At 40.8% G+C, this 20,742-nt stretch overlaps 1 protein-coding gene across 1 annotated transcript in view; it reads right to left on the bottom strand.

Moving 5' to 3' along the window:
* MYBPC3 (myosin binding protein C3) overlaps positions 1-17,009 on the bottom strand; it is a 111,661-nt gene extending 94,652 nt beyond the window's left edge. Inside the window, exons 1-2 of the mRNA XM_089523128.1 lie at positions 16,985-17,009; positions 1,070-1,336 (exon numbers count right to left, since the gene is read on the bottom strand). Of these exons, the coding sequence (XP_089379254.1) occupies positions 1,070-1,336; positions 16,985-17,009 (292 nt within the window). The remainder of the gene's footprint in view (positions 1-1,069; positions 1,337-16,984) is intronic.
* Positions 17,010-20,742: the final 3,733 nt, after the last annotated feature.

Raw genomic sequence — 20,742 nt, forward strand, 5'->3', positions numbered from 1 at the left:
ATCTGGTGTGTTCTGTACTTCCCACACACCTTAATGACGATCCTGATTCTGGAGAGTTTCCTTTTCCCTCTGTTCAAATTATCTTCTCCCCCATTCATCTAAAGAAGACTACAGCCTTTCTCATCCAGCCAGTGTGAAGCTCTTCTCAGTAAAAAGTCTCCCATTGATAGAAGGAGCCCTTCCATTCATGATTTTTTTTTTTGCTGGATCCATCTAATTGGTGGATCCATCTAACTGGACCAGAACCTGGATACATTTTCTTTAAAAAATATTACAACTTCCAAAAATTCACAGCCAGAATGGTCAATGGTCATACTGGTTAAGGGATTCTGGAAGTTATAAACCAATTCAGTTATGTTCATGCCTCCTCCCATACAATCCCTCCTGCACTCTCAGGCCCTCTGGGAAGAACCTACTGCAGTTAGAGAGAACTAGACTGAAGACAACTTCCCAGAGGACGTTCTCTGTTGCCGCTTCAAAAATCTGGAATGACCTGCCAGATAAGATCCGTCATATAACATCATTGGAGGCCTTTAAGAAGGCAATATAAACAGATCTCTTCCAGCAGGCCTTCCCTAACTGATCTCCTCAGAATTTTCACTCTCTGTTTAGCTATACCCACCGGACTTTGATCTCGATCTATTTTATTAACCATTCTATTGGGAATTGTTTTTTAATGGTATTTTAAGGTGGGAGGGAGATAGGGGAACTAGGATCTAATATGTCCTGTTATGCTTTTATCTATTGATGTTCATGTTTGATTTCATTGTTCTTGTTTGCTGTTATCCACCTCGATCCAATACAGGGAGAGGCAGAATACAAATAATAATAATAATAATAATAATAATAATAATAATAATAATATATGCCATTTTAACAAGACAACTTAAACACCAAATAGATTCTTATGTGCAAAAAAGTAGTTTCCCAGTTTAGAAGAGAACCCCATTAGCTCTTTGGTTTACCTCTTAAATGCTTTCCAGCAAAAGTTGTTGAAATATTACACTGTTCATAATCATCAGGACAACTAAACAAGGTTATACGTACATTTGTGTTAAACCTAATTTACCTGCTTCTTTAACTTTGAGTTCAAATTTGACCTTGGAACTTGCAGCAATGACAGCATATGTCAAATCATCTTCTTTTCCAACATTATTAATGGTCAGTGAGTGCTTGTTTCCTTCTGATTTGACAACGTACTTCTCACTTGCTGTAATTTCCAAACCATTTCGCTGCCACTTCACCTTGATACCTGTCTTCTCTGTTTCTGCCTCAAAAATAGCAACACCTCCTTCTATGGCTTCTGTTGTCTTCGGTTTCTTGATGAATGCAGAAGCTGACAAGAAAACAAAAAGTCTATTTTTTTTAGTGGCAAGACTGAAAAATACATACCTGTCCATCCTTTTTTCTCAGTTCTGCTGCTCGTGCTTGATATGTTTGCTTGTTTGTTTTTACAGAAAATGTTACTCTTAGAACTGGAGCTGCTCACTCACACAAATTACTCTTATTTATTTTGAAATCAGAATATCATATGCATTTTCATTCAGTATGCAGTATATGACAACCCCTCCATGGTTCAGATTTTACCTCAACCATGGGTTTGTTTAGATTGTGTAATTACTAAGAATTTCAACAAGGATGCAGACAGGGCCTGATTACCAATGGCTCAATTGCTCCAAGCCCTTTACTGGCTGGGAGACCAGTACTGAAGAGGAAAGACATTGCTTCCTTTGCCTTCTTCCCCATTCCCTTCCTGGATCTCCTGATGTTTCTGACATCCTCAAAGTTTTGTGTCGTGTTTGAGCAAGAGGATCTGGTTCACTGAAACTGCAAAGCTGAAAATGGATTCACACCTAAACATTTTTCTGCTGCTGTCTATTGCAATTTCTATTTCTACAGCAACCATTCCTAGAATAACTTGCACATGCAAAAGAGGACTCTGTTGGGAACTGGTTCAAGTTTCCACCTATCTTCATCTCGCTTTGGGCATGAATATCCCTACCCTTGGAATATGTTACTCCACAGCAGCACAGAATAGTCTGATGTTTTGTCTATGGCCAGCTCTATGCACACAGTCAAAATGGGGTTTTAGAACTTATGCTGTGGCAGTTCCAGGATTGTGTGGTTACATGCTGCTAATGTCTCCGTCTCCCATCCCTTTTGCTATTCCAGAAGAGCTGGTGTTTTTGTTTGTTTGTTTTTACTTTTATTTTTAAAACTGTGGGATTAGTATAACTCTGGAATTGTGTTGAGGAAAAAGAAGCACACACACAGACACATACACACTGGGTAAGGCATAGGGCAGGGAGCCGGGGTTAAGGACAAGGGTGGAAGAGAGTATGAGGGGTCAGTAACAGCCAGTTGCACTAATGAAGGTGTGTAGGAGAGGGAGTGCTCCCCAACCAGTATGTATACACTTCCTTTCATTAAAGCGATCATGGTGGGAATGGGTGTGGTGTGATAAAGGGCCCATACAGACAGGCCAAAATAAAGCTGCTTTGGGTTACTTTGGAGGTATGCTGCTTAAATGATGCAAACATCCTAAGAGGCAAGAAACTGTGCCAAAGCTGCCCTCCACTCCTTAGGAATGGAGAGTGGCTTTGGCACGGCTTCTGGCCTCTTAGGACACATGCATCATTTAAACAGCATACCTCCAAAGTGACCCAAAGCAGCTTTATTTTGGCCTGTCTGTAAAAGTCCTCAAATAGAGTTATATGCCACCTTTCACAGCAGTTGGTCCATATCAGCTCACATGAATACTTGTTAAAATACAGAAATCCCATTGCAGTTTCAAAACTAAAACCGCTATTCTATGGATAAACAGCACAACAACAACAAAAAGTAATAAAAGGATTTCCCCCTTCCTAGGGATTTCAAGTTTTTTGATTATTATTATTATTATTATTATTAAAAACACAAAACTATTGTGTATGATTTGCAGGATATTATATACATAATGAATTTAGTTATCCTCTGGCCTATTGCTTTCTAAAACTGGCTTTAAAAAAAGAGATGCAGGATTATAAACAGATTAAAAAGTTAACCGGGTGTTGGGTGTTGTGTTGCACTGAACCACAGGCTGTTAATAGCCTCTCTAAACAGATAGATTCCCTAGGTAGCAAACTCTGAGAGCAAAACTGAACAAGTTTCTAAAAATGGCTACAATACAGTACATCTGGGAGTCAAGCCAGTTCAGCAGGCTACCCCAAAGAAGCATCTACTACTTGGCTCTTCTCCCCATAGCATTGGGGATAAAAAGATTTAGGGAAACAGTTTTTATAGAAGCCCAGTTGTTGTCACTCATCCTGTTAGCTACAAAACTATCCATAAATATGTTAATTGCTTGACAACAATGCATCCTGTAGAAGCTCCAACTTTTAAATGTGGAGTATGTCACTGGCAAGAACTGTTGTTGACCTGTAAACCATTCACAAGAAGGCAGGTTTCTATTCTATTTATAGGGAGTTTTTCTATTTATACTGTATCACTGTTGTTTTAAAGTTAATTACATGATCCCACCTAGAAGTCACATATTATTTCCCCCATGTTAGTCTCATGTTAGCGTTTTTTGTATACAGCATCACTTCTTGTACACAGCATTTTGTACAAGAAATGACTTACAAGCTTTATTAATTAATACACACACACACCGACCCATTTTCTCCTTCAAATCTGAACAGCAAATTCCTTTCTCTGCATCAACTTCTAAATTTTAGTTTTACTCCATTCACATTAAGCTACATTAAGCTTGACTTTTTCAAGATCATTCACAGACAGATTCCTTTTGGAATAGTAAGTTCTTCCTGAAAGGTATTCATTTTAATTTTCCACAAACTGTGTGCTAAAATGCCTTCCTTACAAAAGTTCTTTCCTGTTCTGGTACAAATCATCCACAGGTTAGCCTGTAGATAGCTGAACCCTGTGAAACTACATCAGTTTCTAGCAAAGGAGTGGAACAATACGGGCTTATGGCTTTCTTAAGTTGTTCCACAGCAGCCAGGGATCCGGCTCTCTGGGCTACAAATGTCTTAAATCGTATTCACGCCCACATAAACCAGCAGAATAGTGGTGTAATTAATCCAACAAGGCTTTTTCCTTAAGAAAATTGACTACTGAGTTTTGTCCATCTGCACCATGGTTGTTCTCAAGGACAGTCCTACATAGAGTAATCAAGCTCAGTAGTTATGGAAGACAGAATAATATTTACCATATCCAAATCTAATAAATCCCACTTTAGAGCCAGACATGTTCCTGAAGCGTCTGTAATCAATGTTCACACAAAGATGTGATGTCTGAATGACAAGAGGAAGCTTGATCAGTCAACAATTACTTGACTCAGATCTTCCTGTCTAAAACCACATTCCCTCCATGAATTTGGCTTCAGTTGTCTGAATCCACCACTGCATAATCAATAGGAGTTGCTGGGGAAGAAAAATGGATGTCACAACTGCTATTACTTGACCCAAAATTTTTACACAGTCTTGCCCAGACATATACAGTGGCCTTTTGTTATTTGCAGGAGATCTGTTGTGAATCCCTCCCCACCCCTGGTGGATAGCAAAAAATAAGTCCCATTTTTTCCCTATGGTCGTGTGATGTGAATGCAGCCGCTGTGTGGTTGTATGTATGTGTGGCCATTTATAACAACGGGGCTTGTCATTCATGGAAGCTCAAATCCATGGATGGTGAGCCCACAGATAAGAAGAGCCCACAGTAATTCATGCAGGAATGGTTCAGGTTTAAATATTGCTGAACTCTTCAATGTACAAGATAATCCTCTTGTATCTCCTTTGCCAGATAGGAGCAGAATCATTCAGCAGCAGTCGTATGAATTTGCCAGAGGACTGGAAATACAGTATTGCCTCTGCATAATAGTGTCAACAGCTGTCAAAACAAGATCAAAGAAAATTAACAGAGAAACACAATTTCCCCTGCCAGTCTTCAGGGATTAATGGCCAACTAAGGGCAACAGCACACCTCTGATGTCCAGCTCAGAGTTGTATCAGATATACCAAGGTTGCCTACAGACTAGAATAAAGTAACCTGACTAATTTTATTTTGCTTTGTGACCAATTTTGAAGAGAACAAGGATTGAAGCCAGCCTCCATCCCACCACAGAACAAGATTTTTTTAAAGCTGTACACTTAGAGGAGCAGGACTTTGGAGCCTATTGCATGGTGGCTTACCTTTCCCAAATTCAGTGTTAATTTGGGAGGCAGTCGGTTCCTATCACACATAAATTGCCACTGAATTGCTGTCTGGGTCCATCCTAGATGCAGCCAGGGTAATCTAAGCTGCTTCCGCAGCCATTTTTAGAAATACCCTAAAGGTACTAGATCCCATCTGATCTTGGAAAAAGTAAGGAGTGTCAGCCCTGGTTAGTATTAGAATGGGAGATCCCCAACAAATACCAGGCTCTATTTCAGAGGAAGAAAGTGGCAAAACCACCTCTGAGTATTCCTTGTCTAAGAAAACTCTGCGAAATTCATGGGGTCACCATAGGATGACAAAATGATTTGAAGGCACACAGGCACACGCACATGGATAAATAGATAGATTTTGCATGGGGTTCTACTCCTGGACATTCCAAGACTTAGTTCATCAAAGCATCCTTAACCCATGGTGGGCCCACTATGAGACTACTGACTTTCTTCTCACACAATGCTTGAATGATAGAAGAAAAAGTGTGGTGTGTGTATGTGTAGGGGTACTTAGTCAAAGGTACAAGAAGCCCCACACCATAATTCCTCCAACAGTCCCCCTGTACCCTTTTGAATCTAACAATGAAGGGGAAACGCTTCTATAATTTGACCATTGCTCCCAGCACAGCTCCGAGTTTCAATTCACTGTGGCATGAAAATATAATTTAAGAGATGGCAATTTTAAGCTATAGGGGACTGATTTTTGAGAATGATGGTCCCATTTTCCTTTATTTACTTATATATATATATATATATATATATATATATATAGTACTTTCCATGAATTTCATCTTATATCGCTTGTATAACCCAGGTTGGTCTAAATATCCTAAAGGCACTAGATCCTGTCTGATCTTGGAAGATAAGCAGGGTCAGTCCTGGTTAGTACTTATATTGGAGACTGCCAATGAATACCAGGTGATGTAAGTTATATTTCAGAGACAGGAACTGGCAAAACTATCTCTGAATATTCCTTACCTAAGAAAATCCTATAAAATCCATGGGTTGCTGACAAGGAACTCGAAGTCTCTCTCTCTCACACACATAACTCAGGTCACATGGGAAGACATTTGCTTTCTACATTTAAATTAATAATGTTTATTTAATTATTATTCTCCCCATCAGTAAAATAATTGGCAATAGGTTTGGCTTGTGCACTTGGAAGTTTCAAATGCATTGAGTGAGAGCTTGTAAATGTTTTGCCCTGGAACTATATAAAGTTACTGCAAATTCCTTTTCTGGAAAGAGGCAAAGGCACTTTATGCACTTAAAGGCTTAGCTACTCCTTGATCCCAAGCTGTTAAGTCTCTCTATCTTACATTCTTCTTCCCTTTCAGCAGCTGAGGCTGTAAATTCCAGTAACATGAGTAAAAGCCTGGCAGTAAAGCTCATACACAGACCAGCTTACTTTATAACCTTGTATTTATAATGGTTCTGTGCATCTGTTGTCTCCTTGGTACAATAATGCATAAAACAGTATGTGTGTGTGTGTGTGTGTGTGTGTATATATATTGCTTTCAGTTCTGCAAATGAAAGCATGCCCTAAGTACTCCTTAAAGTTTTACTTTGGAATTATATCCTCCAAGTTGTTCAGACTGAGAACTAACTGAATTTAGAAAACCTAGATAAAAATTCCAGTTTGAGTAGCTATCTATGCTTCATTGCACGTTTGAGTTCTTAAATGGGATGCAACTGATCTGAAGAAAAAATGTGAATACCATTGCTGTTACTTTCATTCCCCAGTCCTATACTCATGAAAAATATTTTTCTCTTGGAACTGAAAACCCATTCGCACTAGCTAGTTTAATATCAAGATTTTGTAAGTGTGTAGAGGCTCCCATAAAACTGTATATATGCAGTATTTGGGAAGCCCACTTTCTTGCATCTTGGTTTAGACACTGTAATTGTTCCAAATATGATAAAACACATAAAATATATAATAACGCCTAATGTTTTCAGTGTTTTCAAAGCATTTCAATTTGAAACCCTAAAAAGCCACTCTAACCAACTATGGAAATCCTAATAACCCCAAAGGACAAATAAATGAACCTTAGTACTAATCAGGCTTGAACTCTAGAGGCCAAGATGGTTAATCTGAGGCTATCGTACTTTAGACATACCATGAAACAACATGACTCATTGGAAAATATGATAATGCTCAGTAAAGTGGAAGGGAGCAGGAAAAAAGGAAGACCAAATTATAGATGGATTTACTCAAAGAAGCCATTGTAAGACTTGATTAGGCTTGCTGATCACCAGGGCAATTATCACACCTGATCTTACTGTGGATTAAATTATGGTACAAAGCTCCAGAAGCATAAACGGTGTCATAGCCGGTTGCACTTCTGAAGCGTCGCTGAAGTGTTCCCTCTCCTCTCCTGTCAGCAAAGTGTTCATGGAGCAGCCATTTCTTCAAAATGGAAGTTCCAGTTATTGAAGAAATGGCTGCTCCACAAATGCTTTGAGGACAGCTATCACACCTTTGCGCTTCTGGAGCATTTTACTGCACAGTAAGCCTCTTGTGTGATAATCCCCCAGGACTCATGGAGGTCATAGGGTTGCCATAATTCTAACTCACAGGGTTCCCATAAATCAAAGTCAGTTTGATAGCAATAGCAAGTACATTTCTATAACACTTATCAGTGCACTTCACTCCCTAAGCGGTTTACAATGTGTAAGCTAATTGCCCCCAACAAGCTGGGTACTCATTTTAGCGACCTATAGCAAGGCTGAGTGGATTATGGAGCCCTGCCTGGGATCGAACTCACAACCCTGTGGCTGCGAATGGCTGCAGTACTGCCATTTAGCCACTGCACCATGAGGGCTCCTTGACAGCAGATACAATGGGCCTTTCACATTCTCTGGAGTTAGGTGTGCAGGACCTCTATGAAAATGGAAAAAACAAATAAAAAACACTGTTTTTTTAAAATCTGGGAGAACATCTCTCTAAGAATCTCTAGATCTTACAGTCCAGCTGTATGGTCAACATTCACTAGAGGCTGACCATAGAATTGTGCTGTAGGACCTACAAATGCCTAGATAAGTGTTCTTTCTAGGAATCTCTAGACCAACAGTTATCAACCTGTGGGTCCCTTTCACAGGGGTTGCCTAAGAACATTGGAAAACACATATTTCCGATGGTCTTGGGAATGGAGACACCGCTCCTCTGTGGTTGGGGGGAAATGTATTAAAGGGTCACAGCATTAGGAAGGTTGAGAACCACTGCTCTAGACCCTCTAGAGCAACTTCTGGCAAAAGGTGGCCATAGAGTCATGTTGGAAGACCTAGAGATTCCTAGAGGGAACAAATTATTCAAATCCGTAATCAAATCTGCTAAAGTCAAAACCATAAATGTGGAGAGAAGACTGTAATGGCAACAACAATCCATACAATAGCTATACATAGCTTGGTAGACTGGAATGTATTAGTGACTAGTGAGAAGACCTGACCTCATACAACCAACAGTAACAAGTCAACTCTCAGAACCACTGCCATGGTTCTTACTCTCCCAGGTAGTAAGTGCCAGTCTGTATAGCCCCTTTGTACTTTATTATAAATGTATTAGTTTTGTTTTTGTTTGGCACAGCATTTCCTTGTGTTTATATTTTCACCCTTTTCTTAGAATCATAGAGTTTGAAGGAGCCTCATGGGACATTGAGTCAACCCCCTCCTCAAGGCAGGCGCTCCAATTAAAGCATTTTCAGTGGGTAGATTTCCAGCCTCTTTCTGAAGATGTCCAAAGAAGGAGATCACAGCACCTCTTTAGGCCATTGGTCCTATTGCCAAACCACTCTTACTGTCAAAACATTCCTTCTAATGTTCAATCAAAATATACTCTCCTGTAAATTCAAACCATTAGACCAGGTGCTACCCTCTGGGGTAGCAGAGAACAGCTCAACTCCCTCCTCTCTGTGACAGCCCTTGAGGTATTTAAAGAGTACAGCCATGTCACCCTTCAGTCATTTCTTCTCCAAGCTGAACACACCCAACACTTGATTCTCTTTTTCCTTCTATGGAAGGAAAAATTTTCCATTCATGAAAAGCTTGCCTGTGAGAGGTGCTAAATGATATAAATTTCTCCAAAGCTTCATGAACAGCCTACTTCAGACAACAGCTACTTCGCTTTAGAGGTCAAAGAGACTGCTTCAGTTCACTTTTCAAGTTTCATCCAATCTGGTTGGCCTAAGTAACATACTGTTCTGTGCAGGACACCATTTTAAAATCTTTGCATTTGTGCATTTAAAAAATCTTTTATTATGCCACATATCTCTCCATGATACAGTACAACAACATTATGATATAATAATAAATATGTACAACGCAATCCAAAGGTAGAATGAGCAGATCCATAAAAGTACTTCTTAGCTTAACACAAGAAGATAAAATACACATTTCACCTCTCTGCTTGCATTAGAAGGTTTCTTTCCCACTCACTTCAAACAGGGGTTGGGAAATTGGGGCCCACCAGCCATATGTGGCAGGAGTCCTCTTTTAGTGGTCTTCCAAGTCATGCTGGAAGACAAACATTGGTGGTGCAATCTCTCTCCCACTTGAGTTGTTGCTGAAATCTGGTGGCAAACCACCACAAAGTGATACTAAAGCATTCAAACTGCTCACAGCATCCCTCCTTGTCCCTCAAAAACCTGGATATATCCCTCTTTCACTCAATGGCCCTGATAGCCCCCCTCCTCTTGGACTGCAGAAAGCCACTATCCTGAAAATATGGCCACCATGTATGATTGCTTCATATTTTGCAAGAAATTTTCTAAATTAATCCAAATGTATCCCCAAAAGGTTAAAAGATAGGAGTATACAAAAAAGATAATTACCTCACACTGAGCCATTACTACTCTTTGCTGGCAGGCAAATACTTTTTTTTTATTATTTAAATAAGCCTTCAGCTTTTAACTGGTCAGGGCAGGAGTCTGCTGCATTTTTAAAACCATGCTTTGAATGTGTTTTTAATAGATAATCTTTTCACTAGTATGTTGGTTTAATGCTTGTTAAACTTTTGATTTATTTTAGCTGTTTATATTATATAATTACAGTGTAATTATAATTATAATTATTATATATCAGGCTAACTACAGTGGTGGAGTTTTGTCACTGTAGTTATGTCTTATGGTGCCACTTGAAAAAACCAGCATTGCAGCCTGGCAATGCCCCAACAGAAGCATTTCCAAGGTGCCAGAGATTAGGGTGCTAGGAAATGATAACTGCAGCATTCTCTGAGCCACAACGTGTATCAAGAAGAGGCAGCTGGAGAGACCTCAACAGTTTGTCTCAAGAAGTCTGTACAGACAGGCCAAAATAAAGTTGCTTTGGGTCACTTTACAGGTAAATGATTCATTTAAGGACTGGAGCATCTAAGGACTGGAGCTTTGGCATAGCTTCTGGCCTCATAAGATGTGTGTATCATTTAAACAGCATACCTCCAAAGTGACCCAAAGCAGCTTTATTTGCCTGTCTGTATGGGTCCAAGTGTCCTACGACCAGGAGACTGCTGCAGAAGTCATCTCCCAGTACCTTGATTTGCAGTGTCTTTGAAACACTTCACGAAGGTTGTTGCCAGGCTGCAAAGGCAGTTTTAGGGGATCACGTTCAGTTTTTTATGATAATAAATGTGAATCCCTAGCAGTTACAAGATCATATGCCCAGTTTATAATATCCTTATGAACAGGATGGTAGCCAATCTATTATATATTGTTTTAACTTATATTTTAAGCTGCCATTGGGTCCATATTGGAAAAAGATGGGATATAAATAAAATAAAACAATATAAAACAAAATTAGGTTTTAATTAAATCACAGCATCTCAGAAGCAGGTGAGATTTGCTCTCTTCCCAACAAAGCTCATTCAGTCTTTTATAAGGCTCAAATCTGATGGGTGTGCTCAGCCACAAATTACTTGAAAGCAGTAACCTACACCACCGTTATTTTATGTATGTCCAAGGCCCTGGTCTTTAAAGAAACACGAGAGAGAATACTTGACCCAGTGATACCTTATATACTCGTGTATAAGTCAGCCTCATGTATAAGTCAAGGGCAGGTTTTGGGGCCAAATTTATGGATGTTGATATGACCCATGGATAAGTCAAGGGTAAAACTTAGGGCATGTAACAAAGGATGTAAAGGACAAAGCAAAGGAAAACAATGCCAAAGTACTTACAAAATCCTGGCAAGCATAACTGCTTGTGCGCACCAGTTTTTTGCATTTACCTATGACACTTGTTCACATCTTGTCATTAATGCACACATGCATACACATAATATATGTTGCTGTCTGGAAATTAGGACGGGAACCTTAATGTAAAAAAGGATTAAACATTCTCATCTATTGATGGAGATGGGATGAAGACCATTTAAACTAGCTGCCTTGCTTTTACCCAGGAGGTGGATGCAGAGCAGAGAGTGAGTCCTAGGGGCCATTCAGACTACATTTTAACCTGGTTCAGGATTCTAAATTTGCATGTGAAGTTCATATTGGGCCCGATTCTGTCACAATCCATGTCGAGGCTTGCACAAGGAAATGCCCCTTACCCCGGGGCATCCAGAATCGGGCTAAAATCCGTCTTTTCCCAAAAGACCCGGGTTCAGCGAAAAATGAACTTGCCCTTGATCACGATCGGGGCAAATTCAGGGAGGGATTAGGGTCGGAGGGCGGGCAGAGGTCAGAGCATTCCCTCCCCTCATCCGAGGGGAGGGGGAGGGAGAGGAGGAGGAGGAAAGAGCCAAAGGACTGGAGGAAGAGGCAAAAGGGGAAATCAGGGTGACTTTTGGGCTGCAAAGGGCTGTAAGAGGGAGGGGGAGTGGAGAAAGTGATGGAGGAGGAGAAAGAGGAGGAGGAGGAGGAGGAGGAGGAGGAGGGAGCCCTGGGAAGAAGGGAGCCATGGAGGGCATTCTCTAATGGAGCAGGAGGAGGAGGATGAAGGAGCCAGGGCAGCTTGGGAGGGGAGGGTTGGAAGGAAAGAGGAGGAGGAGGATTGCCATGGGAAATAGAGCTGTGGGGCTAAGCCAGGGGATGTAGGGAAATCCAGCTGCAGCAGAAGGAGCCTCTTTTATTTCTGACAATTTATGCACATGATTTTTTGGGTGACATATCTGTGTGCTTGCTTGTGCTACTGTGCTACTTTCATTTCCTCTTGCTCCTGGGTTGTTGTTGTTGTTATTATTATTATTATTATTATTAGTGTTATATGCAGATGCTACAGTCAGAATGCATTTCCCTTTTATTCCCAATTGATTCCATGGGTCTACTTTAGTTGGAACTGACAGGTCACTCTCTCTCAGCCTCAGTGGAAGGCAATGGGAAAGTGTAAGCAGGAGGAAATGGGTCAGTTCAGGTCAGGTCAAAGGCAGGGCACGAATGGAGCTCCCATTAGGCACTTTCCTCCCTTTTTTGTTTTTTTAAAATTAATTTTGACAAAATGTGTGCATGTTTTGTTTTGTTTTTTCTTGAGGCAGATATATAGGTAGATAGAACATGGCTGGCAGCTTGTTCCCTTTCCCTTTCATTTGCTGGCTTCCAGCAAAGGGGAAATGTTGCAAATGGGCTAGCCTTTTTTTCCTTTGCGAATCAATGCTATAATTCGAATGTTACATTTGTTGCTCTTGTCAATTAGGCAATTGGCAAAACGATACATGCTTTTGCAAGGAATTCAGGGGCAGCCCTGAATTGCTTTTAAAAGCAAAAAAGAATGCATGACAATCGCATCCTTTTCTGGCATTTCCGAGGTGAGGAATTTATTATTATTATTATTATTATTATTATTACATGTGTAAGAGGCATTCTGGGGTGGCAAGGAGCTGGGGATACAGGATGCATTAGCTTGCATTTTGGGGTTGAAAATGGGGCCAAGGTAGGGTTGGCATAATTGTCCACTAAAACCCGGGACAAAATGTGGAACAAAATCTAGACCAAACTGTAGGACAACTGCAGGACAAAACTCAGCCCAAAATGTAGGACATTTAATAAAAATGGAGGACCTTAAATATCCTACATTTTGGGCTGAGTTTTGTCCTGCATTTGTCCTACAGTTTGGTCTAGAATTTGTCCTACATTTTGTCCTGGGTTTTAGTGGACAATTATGGCAACCCTAGGCCCATCAAGGGCAGATCATAACCTGCTCTGACCCAAATGCCCCCCCCCACACACACACACACAAAGAGATTTTAAATTGACAAAATGTGCGCACTTTGGGGCATTTTGTGCATGGCTCTTTAAAAAAAGGAGGTGGGAAGCACACTTCCGATACCCCTGCAAACGTCACCTATGATGATCGCTTGATTGACAGCAGGCGCCCTCAAGTTAAACCCGATAAGGCATTCGGGTTAAAATGCCCCTCAATTGTAGTAGGCACTCGCTAATGAAGAGATTCGGGGGAGGGGCATCCGGATCTACCCAGTTCCACCCATGTTAACTGGGCCAGTGGGAATGGGGCCCTAGAGCCACAATGAGGAGGGAACAGAAAGGTAATAATAGATCCCCTGGAGAATCTTTATAACAGTGATGGTGAATCTTTTAGAGGCCGAGTGCTCAAACTGCAACCCAAAACCCACTTATTTATTGCAAAGTGCCATGTCCCTCTGGCTTTCTAGTAACAAGCTCTGTCAAACTCTGTGCTGGGGCGACAGCACATATGCCCACAGAGAGGGCTCTGTGCCACCTCTGGCACGTGTGCCATAGGTTTGCCATCACTGCTTTATAAGTTGAAGCAAAAATCTATTAAGTCATGCACATTGTTGCAAGCTGCTGCTCTAGTGGCTGTGCAGGAGATTTGCACACAATCCTTTCTTCTTTTCTGGAGGAACTTGAGAATTAGCATCCCCATCTCCCACCTGGAGATGACTACTGAAAACTGGAGAGTCAGGGCCAGGCCTTGAAAACCGGCAACCCTATACCTAGGAAAAGCTTACAAGGAGGATATGTGAAACATTATCTGTCCACCAACTGGTAAAAAGAGCCTTACAGCTTCTGCTACTGGTATCAAGATACAACTATTATGATTAGTAGGTACATAGAGTCTTAAACTTTGTCTAATCCTCTTCTAAGGCTGTTCAAATTGGTGGCCATCACTAGCAGGGCTCAGTGAAAGTGACATTCCCAAATTCTCAAGGGTATTTGTTTGTGGTGGAACCAGGAGAGCCATTTAATTGACTATTCCCTGGAGTAAAGTGGAATTCATTAACAAGTGCAAGGCAGGAAGGAAAATTTTCTACTAAGAATTTTTGTCTGACTTATTACTGAATAAAATTATATGTTGGTATACTGGTGGATAGAAAGCAGGAATTGTAAGCACTAAGAGGATTGTAAGAAATGGTTTTACAACTTCTTTTAGCAATATGGAATAATAACAGTATTATGGAGCTTGGAGTGTGTGTATTAGGTGAGAAATTCTTAACCCCAGCCCCCCCCCCCCCCAATTTTGGATGACAATAGTCATCACTCACTTCTAAAACATTACTAACACACTGGCCTAAAGCAGAGTAGGGAACCGTGTAGCTCTTTAGATGTTGTTGATGTGCAACATTCAGCATTTCCCCTTACTGAGTATGCTGCCTAAGGCTGAGGATATTTGCAGCCCAACAACATTTAGAGGAATGTATAATTCCCATTTGGGGCCTGATCCCCAGTTGCTAGACCCCAATGAAAGTAAACCTATTCAATCAACAGAAGTTGCATAATTACTCATTTACCAAGTTCCCATTGGGTCTACACTAGTTAGGACTACTACCTTGATTTAAGCCATTACTTCTCTATTTTAAAAGAAGAAAACACAGTGGGGCCTTGGTATCCGCTGGAGTTTGGTTCCAGGACCCCCTGTAGATACCAAAATCCTTGAATGTGCACACCCTAATAGATGCACTGGCAAAGTAAAATGGCATCCCTTGTATAGAATGGCAAAAGCAAGGTTTGCTTTTTGAATATATATATAAAATTTTCAAGCCATGGTTGCTTAAATCCATGGATAAAGAATCTGGGAATACAGAGGGCCGTCTGTACTTTAAAAACTGAAGAATTGCCCAAAAGCCTAAAAATGATCTCAACCCACCTCCCATATTTGACAAATGATGAGCAAAGGTTACATTAAAGAAAGTAATGGTCTTATCAATCAATACATTATTGGTAATGTTAGTGGCAGCCTGTTACTTTCAAGCTTTGCAGTACTAAAAGTAGATTTACACTTGCACCTAAAATTCTCCATCTATTTACAGATGACAACACTAAGGAAGTCATTTTGAGAGGGGAGGACTGAAAGACTCCAGCTGCTTAGGATGAGCTCAAAAAAGAGTTTCAAAAATGCACCAGAACATTATTTGCTGCTAAAAGTCACCCAGTTCTTTTTAGCGCACCTCTCCCCAAATGTAACGCTTGAATGCAACATGTGTGGCTTTCCAGTCATTTGTACACTATAGGCACATGAATCTGGCAAATTGAGATTGATTGTGTCTTCAAGAAGTATATCATTGATTTTGCTATCCACATAATCCATGGAACAAGCCCTCTGCCCTAGTTTCTTTAGGGTCCCTTTCTGATGTCTGCTATGCTTGCTGTGCTGCACATGCTCCTGATAGTTACTTATACCTCCATATATGTATCTAGAATTTTAAGAGATGTACACACACAAACACATATCTTACTTATAAATCAAACTTTTGCATGTATGCATTTTATGTTTTTACAAGCATCCTTTAAACATGTAACATGTGAGGCAGTCATTAGTGAAATGAGTCAGATACTTCATGTGGATTCCCATGGAAAGGAGTGATACAACCTGCAAGGCAATAAATGTATCTTACAAAAGCATTGATTTATTTTTAAAAGGTACCATGTGCAGAACCATTATGAGGGGGATCCCTTTCTTAAATCAGGGAGATACCAGATATTGGATGAATAGTCTCCACCTAACAGCTAGTGATAGATGAGAGAAAGGTCTTTTACTGGCCTTATATTTTGGCAAATATCAGTTAACAGATTACACATAACATTCAAAACACAACAAGGAATAGAATTAACTAATAATTACAGAGATAGAATTTGACAGAAAATATGCACATAGCTTTAAAAAAGACAGCTGTTAATTATTTAGAGATGTCCTAAAGAATTCTGATTTTGCATCTGTATATGATTAAAATGAGACATGAAGAATTAACAATCTTAAAATTTGTCTTCCTTCTCTAAACCTCAACATCCCTTCAAATAAAGTATCAAGTGACTTTTCTGGTGACAAAATATACTCTATACTCATATTATTTTTCAAAGGAGAGGAAGGAGATAAATTTACTATTTATGGATGACTACAAGGACTAATCTTAGTGAGAGACATCTAACTCTCAAATGCCTCATTTTCTCACTCTGCTATAAACTTACATTTTGCCTGGATGACAGTGAAGGAGAAAAATATTAATAGGAGCCCCTTTTCTACCCAGAAAGTTTCCAGGAGAGGTACCACCACAAGATCCTTCCTGAAACTTGAAGGAAATGAGAAGAGGAAACAAATAACTTGTAAAATAAAGTATTTTCACTTTTGCCCTTATGATGCGGTGTGCATGTGGTTGCCATGTGGTTTTTCTTTAATAAACTAATCCTCCTTAATTTAATTACTCTTGAATTAGGCTTCTATGGAATTACTTCAAAAGAAAACCACCTGTTTATTTCCCCTTCAGTATCCCCGTTGCTAAGGCATCTTGTTTCTCTCTGTTATGTGGAAAGCTGCTCCACCTAGCAGTTGCACTCTTAAAACAGGGAAGATGCATTCATTCTCTCCAGTTGTGCCCCTTACCTGGTTTCTTTGCAGGTTCTGGCATCTTGAGGTTGGCTTGTGAGGGGGAAAGCCAGGAGCGGACTGGAAGTGCAAGGAGGCTGAATTACTTCCAAGACCCCCACCCCGGCCAAAGAAATACCACAGTGGCAAGCCCCCCTCCAGCTCCTCCCTCTTGTTCTCCCACTGTTGTCAGCACTACCACCTTATCAACAGTACAGAGCACTTGACAGCATTCTTTAGCCAGGATAAATATAGCTGGCTTCCATGTGTCAGGGAGTGTGAACCACCCAAGATAGGCCCTGCTGATCATTTGATGGCAGACTTATGCAAAACCCAGTACTCACAATGATGCTCTGCTCCTAGCCCTTTCCAATTGGCATCATTTGTATCTTTATGTGACTCAAATACATAACCTCTAAATACCATTAGCAATTCAGACACTATTGGTGTGATTCACACATAGATAGTACTGTTATGTCGTGGTTACTTAAGCAGGAGCAATTAGTTCAAGTATAATTCTCATTAAAATCAATAGGATGCAAACTTGCTTAAGTATATCAAGGATGCTGTATCATCCTTGTCAGTTTGAAAGAAGGACGCAAACCTGGCCCACATGTATTCTACAATCATATTCCTGCTCTGCAGCCCATTTATGAGAAATGTGGACCTCCAAACTCCCACTGTCCCCTATGGGACAGGGCCACAAAAAGACTTCAGTCAGAAAGACAGCATATCCCCCTCTCTATGCACCATGCCCAGCAAGGAGTAGCAGGGTTAAATGGTGGTTTAGAGCAGTGGTGATTGTATTGTACTCTCATATAGTATACCTTGATTTCAGTAAGACCTTTGACAGCTTTCCCCATGACATTCTTGCAAACAAGCTTGTGAAATGTGGGCTAGATAACGTAACTGTTACATGGATTTGTAATTGGTTGACTGGCCGAACCCAAAGGGAGCTCAACAATGGCTCCTTTTCATCCTGGACTGGAGAGAAGTGACCAGTGGGGTCCCACAGGGCTCTGTCCTGGGCCCAGAGCTATTCAACATCTTTATCAATGACCTGGATGACAGAATTGGGAGCATACTTATCAAATTTGCAGATGACACCAAATTAGGAGGAGTAGCTAACATCTCAGAGGACAGGATCAACATTCAAAATGACCTGAATAAACTAGAAAGTTGGGCCACAGCTAACAAAATGAACTTCAACAGGGAGAAATGTAAGGTACTGCACTTAGGGCGGAAAAATAAAATGCACAGCTATAGGATGGGGGACACCTGGCTGAATGAGACTACATGTGAAAAGGATCTGGGAGTCTAAGTAGACCATGAGTGAACAGTGCGATGTGGCAGCTAACAAGGCCAATGCGATTTTAGGCTGCATCAGTAAAAGTATAGTATCTAGATCAAGGGAGGTAATAGTGCCACTCTATTCTGCTTTGGTCAGGCCCCACCTGGAATATTGTGTCCAGTTCTGGGCACCACAATTTAAAAAGGATGTTGAGAAACTGGAGCATGTCCAAAGGAGGGCTACTAAAATGGCAAAGGGTCTGGAAACCATGCCCTATGAGGAACGACTTAGGGAGCTGGGGATGTTTAGCCTGGAGAAGAGAAGGTTAAGGGGTGATATGATAGCCCTGTTTAAATACTTGAAGGAATGTGATTCTGAGGAGGGAGCTGACTTGTTTTCAGCTGCTCCAGAGAACAGGACCCGGAACAATGGATGCAATGCTCCAGGAAAAGAGATTCCACCTCAACATTAGGAAGAACTTCCTGACAGTAAGAGCTGTTCGACAGTGGAACACTCTCTTTCCTTGTAGTGTAGTGGAGTCTCCTTCCTTGGAGGTCTTTAAACAGAGGCTGGATGGCCATCTGTTGGGGATGCTTTGATTGAGAGTTCCTGCATGGCAGGGGGTTGGACCGGATGGCCCTTGCAGTCTCTTCCAACTCTATGATTCTATGATTCATTCATTTTGCTTTGAGTACTATGACCTTGACACAAGTCATTTGGTGAGTTGCAATATGCTCCTCCTTCTCAAGTAGCAAAACCCTTGGGCCAGCTCAGCAGTGCTGTATTATGTCCTCCACCTCTGAGGTACTTGAGATACACAAGTCCTCTGTGCTTCCCTAACATCACAACAAAACAGTATCTTGTAGAAGTTGCTTTTTTTTGGGGGGGGGGTAGCATCTCTTAAAACCTCCAACTAGCAAAACTTGTTCATGCCTTTTGATAATCAACAACAAGTGACAGTTACATAATTGTAATTTCATGCATTGCTGATATAATTTAAAGTGTAATCTGTAAAATCTGACTTGGAAATTGGGAGATTTTGATGCCCACATGATCAAGACACTCTCTTCTGGAGTTTTGTCCCAGTCCCTTCCATTATGGGAAGCTAATGGTTAAGCTAGCCAATGGTTCTTAGGTAACTTTTTCAGTTGTCCATTTCTAAAATATATATTTCTTTCTTTACTTCAGGCTTATTCTCATGTTCAAAGGCGAAAGGAGTGGTAGATTGTTTTGCCCCCCCCCCTTGTTGCTACTGTGCTGCTTGACTACTAGGTGGCAGTGTTGGAAAGACAATGCATATTATCTCATCTGCAATGTGCGTTTTGTGAACCTTTGTAGACACACCATAGAACTCATTCACATGGACATACCAAAGAACTCATTGAATGGCCTCTATAATGGAAACTTTTGGATCATTAATGGAATATCAAACACTGTGGGGATTTCTTCAATTTATTATGGTGGGTTGGTCTGGATGAAATGAAGCTAAGCCTTTGAGAACAGCTGGAGGAAATAGTAGCCTGACCAGGGTTACCAGATTGCTACTACATGGGCCTTCAGAATGGTTGTTATAGATCTCCAGATGGCTTTCTTCACTACTTTCTTCCCTCTCTATTTCCCTTCTCAAAGTTACTCAAACTGTATCTGGAAGGAACCAATAAACATGAAGAAATACTGAGCTGTTCAATATACACTGCCCCAGATATCACTAAATATTGTACTCGATGATGGATGCTTTGAAGCTCTTCCTATCATATTATTAATGTCTGTTCCCTCCTCATCCAACCCTAATGGAACAAGCCACAGTACAGTTTAATTTCTTCGTCTGAGGAACATATCTGAGAAGCACTATTACCAAAATGTACACTACAAATATCTTTCTTCTTCACTTCCACTTAATCACTTTATTTCTGTCTCATTTATAGTCGCCTCTCTTAACTCGCAGATCTGTGATCCATGACCTTGAGTATGCATGGAGGAGTGACCTCCATTATTTGTAATGGCGTGCATGCCCGGGCCACACGCACAGGGGCGCACCTTATTCAAGCCTGTGAGGCTTGACTACGTGTGAGCCTCCATTTTCAGTGTGTGTGTGTGTGTGTGTGTGTCTGGAAGACATCCCCTGTGCAAATGGAGGGCCAACTGTATTTATTGATTTAACCTCTCTCTCTCTCTCTTTCACAACTCCTGGCTAAATATCTTATCCTTCTCTCCACTCTTTGTCTCTTTTTTCTTTCTCTCCTGTACAAGTCCTGCCTATACCCATCTCCTTCCTTCCTTCCTTCCTTCCTTCCTTCCTTCCTTCCTTCCTTCCTTCCCCTACCCAACTATCCTGGCACATATTCTCCTCATTTCTCCCTCTTTCACCTTCTTTTGCTCCCACATCATTCCTTTCTCTTGTCCTTTCCCCCCCTTCTTCCTCCCATACCCAGTTCTCCTCCTGGCTACATTTGTCTTCTTCCTTCTTCCTCATAGTTCTCTTTCT

This window comes from Sceloporus occidentalis, unplaced genomic scaffold (assembly GCF_023333645.1).
Source record: "Sceloporus occidentalis isolate IW3139 unplaced genomic scaffold, rSceOcc1.0.p SCAF_4, whole genome shotgun sequence".
In the NCBI taxonomy this organism is placed as follows: Eukaryota; Metazoa; Chordata; class Lepidosauria; order Squamata; family Phrynosomatidae; genus Sceloporus; species Sceloporus occidentalis.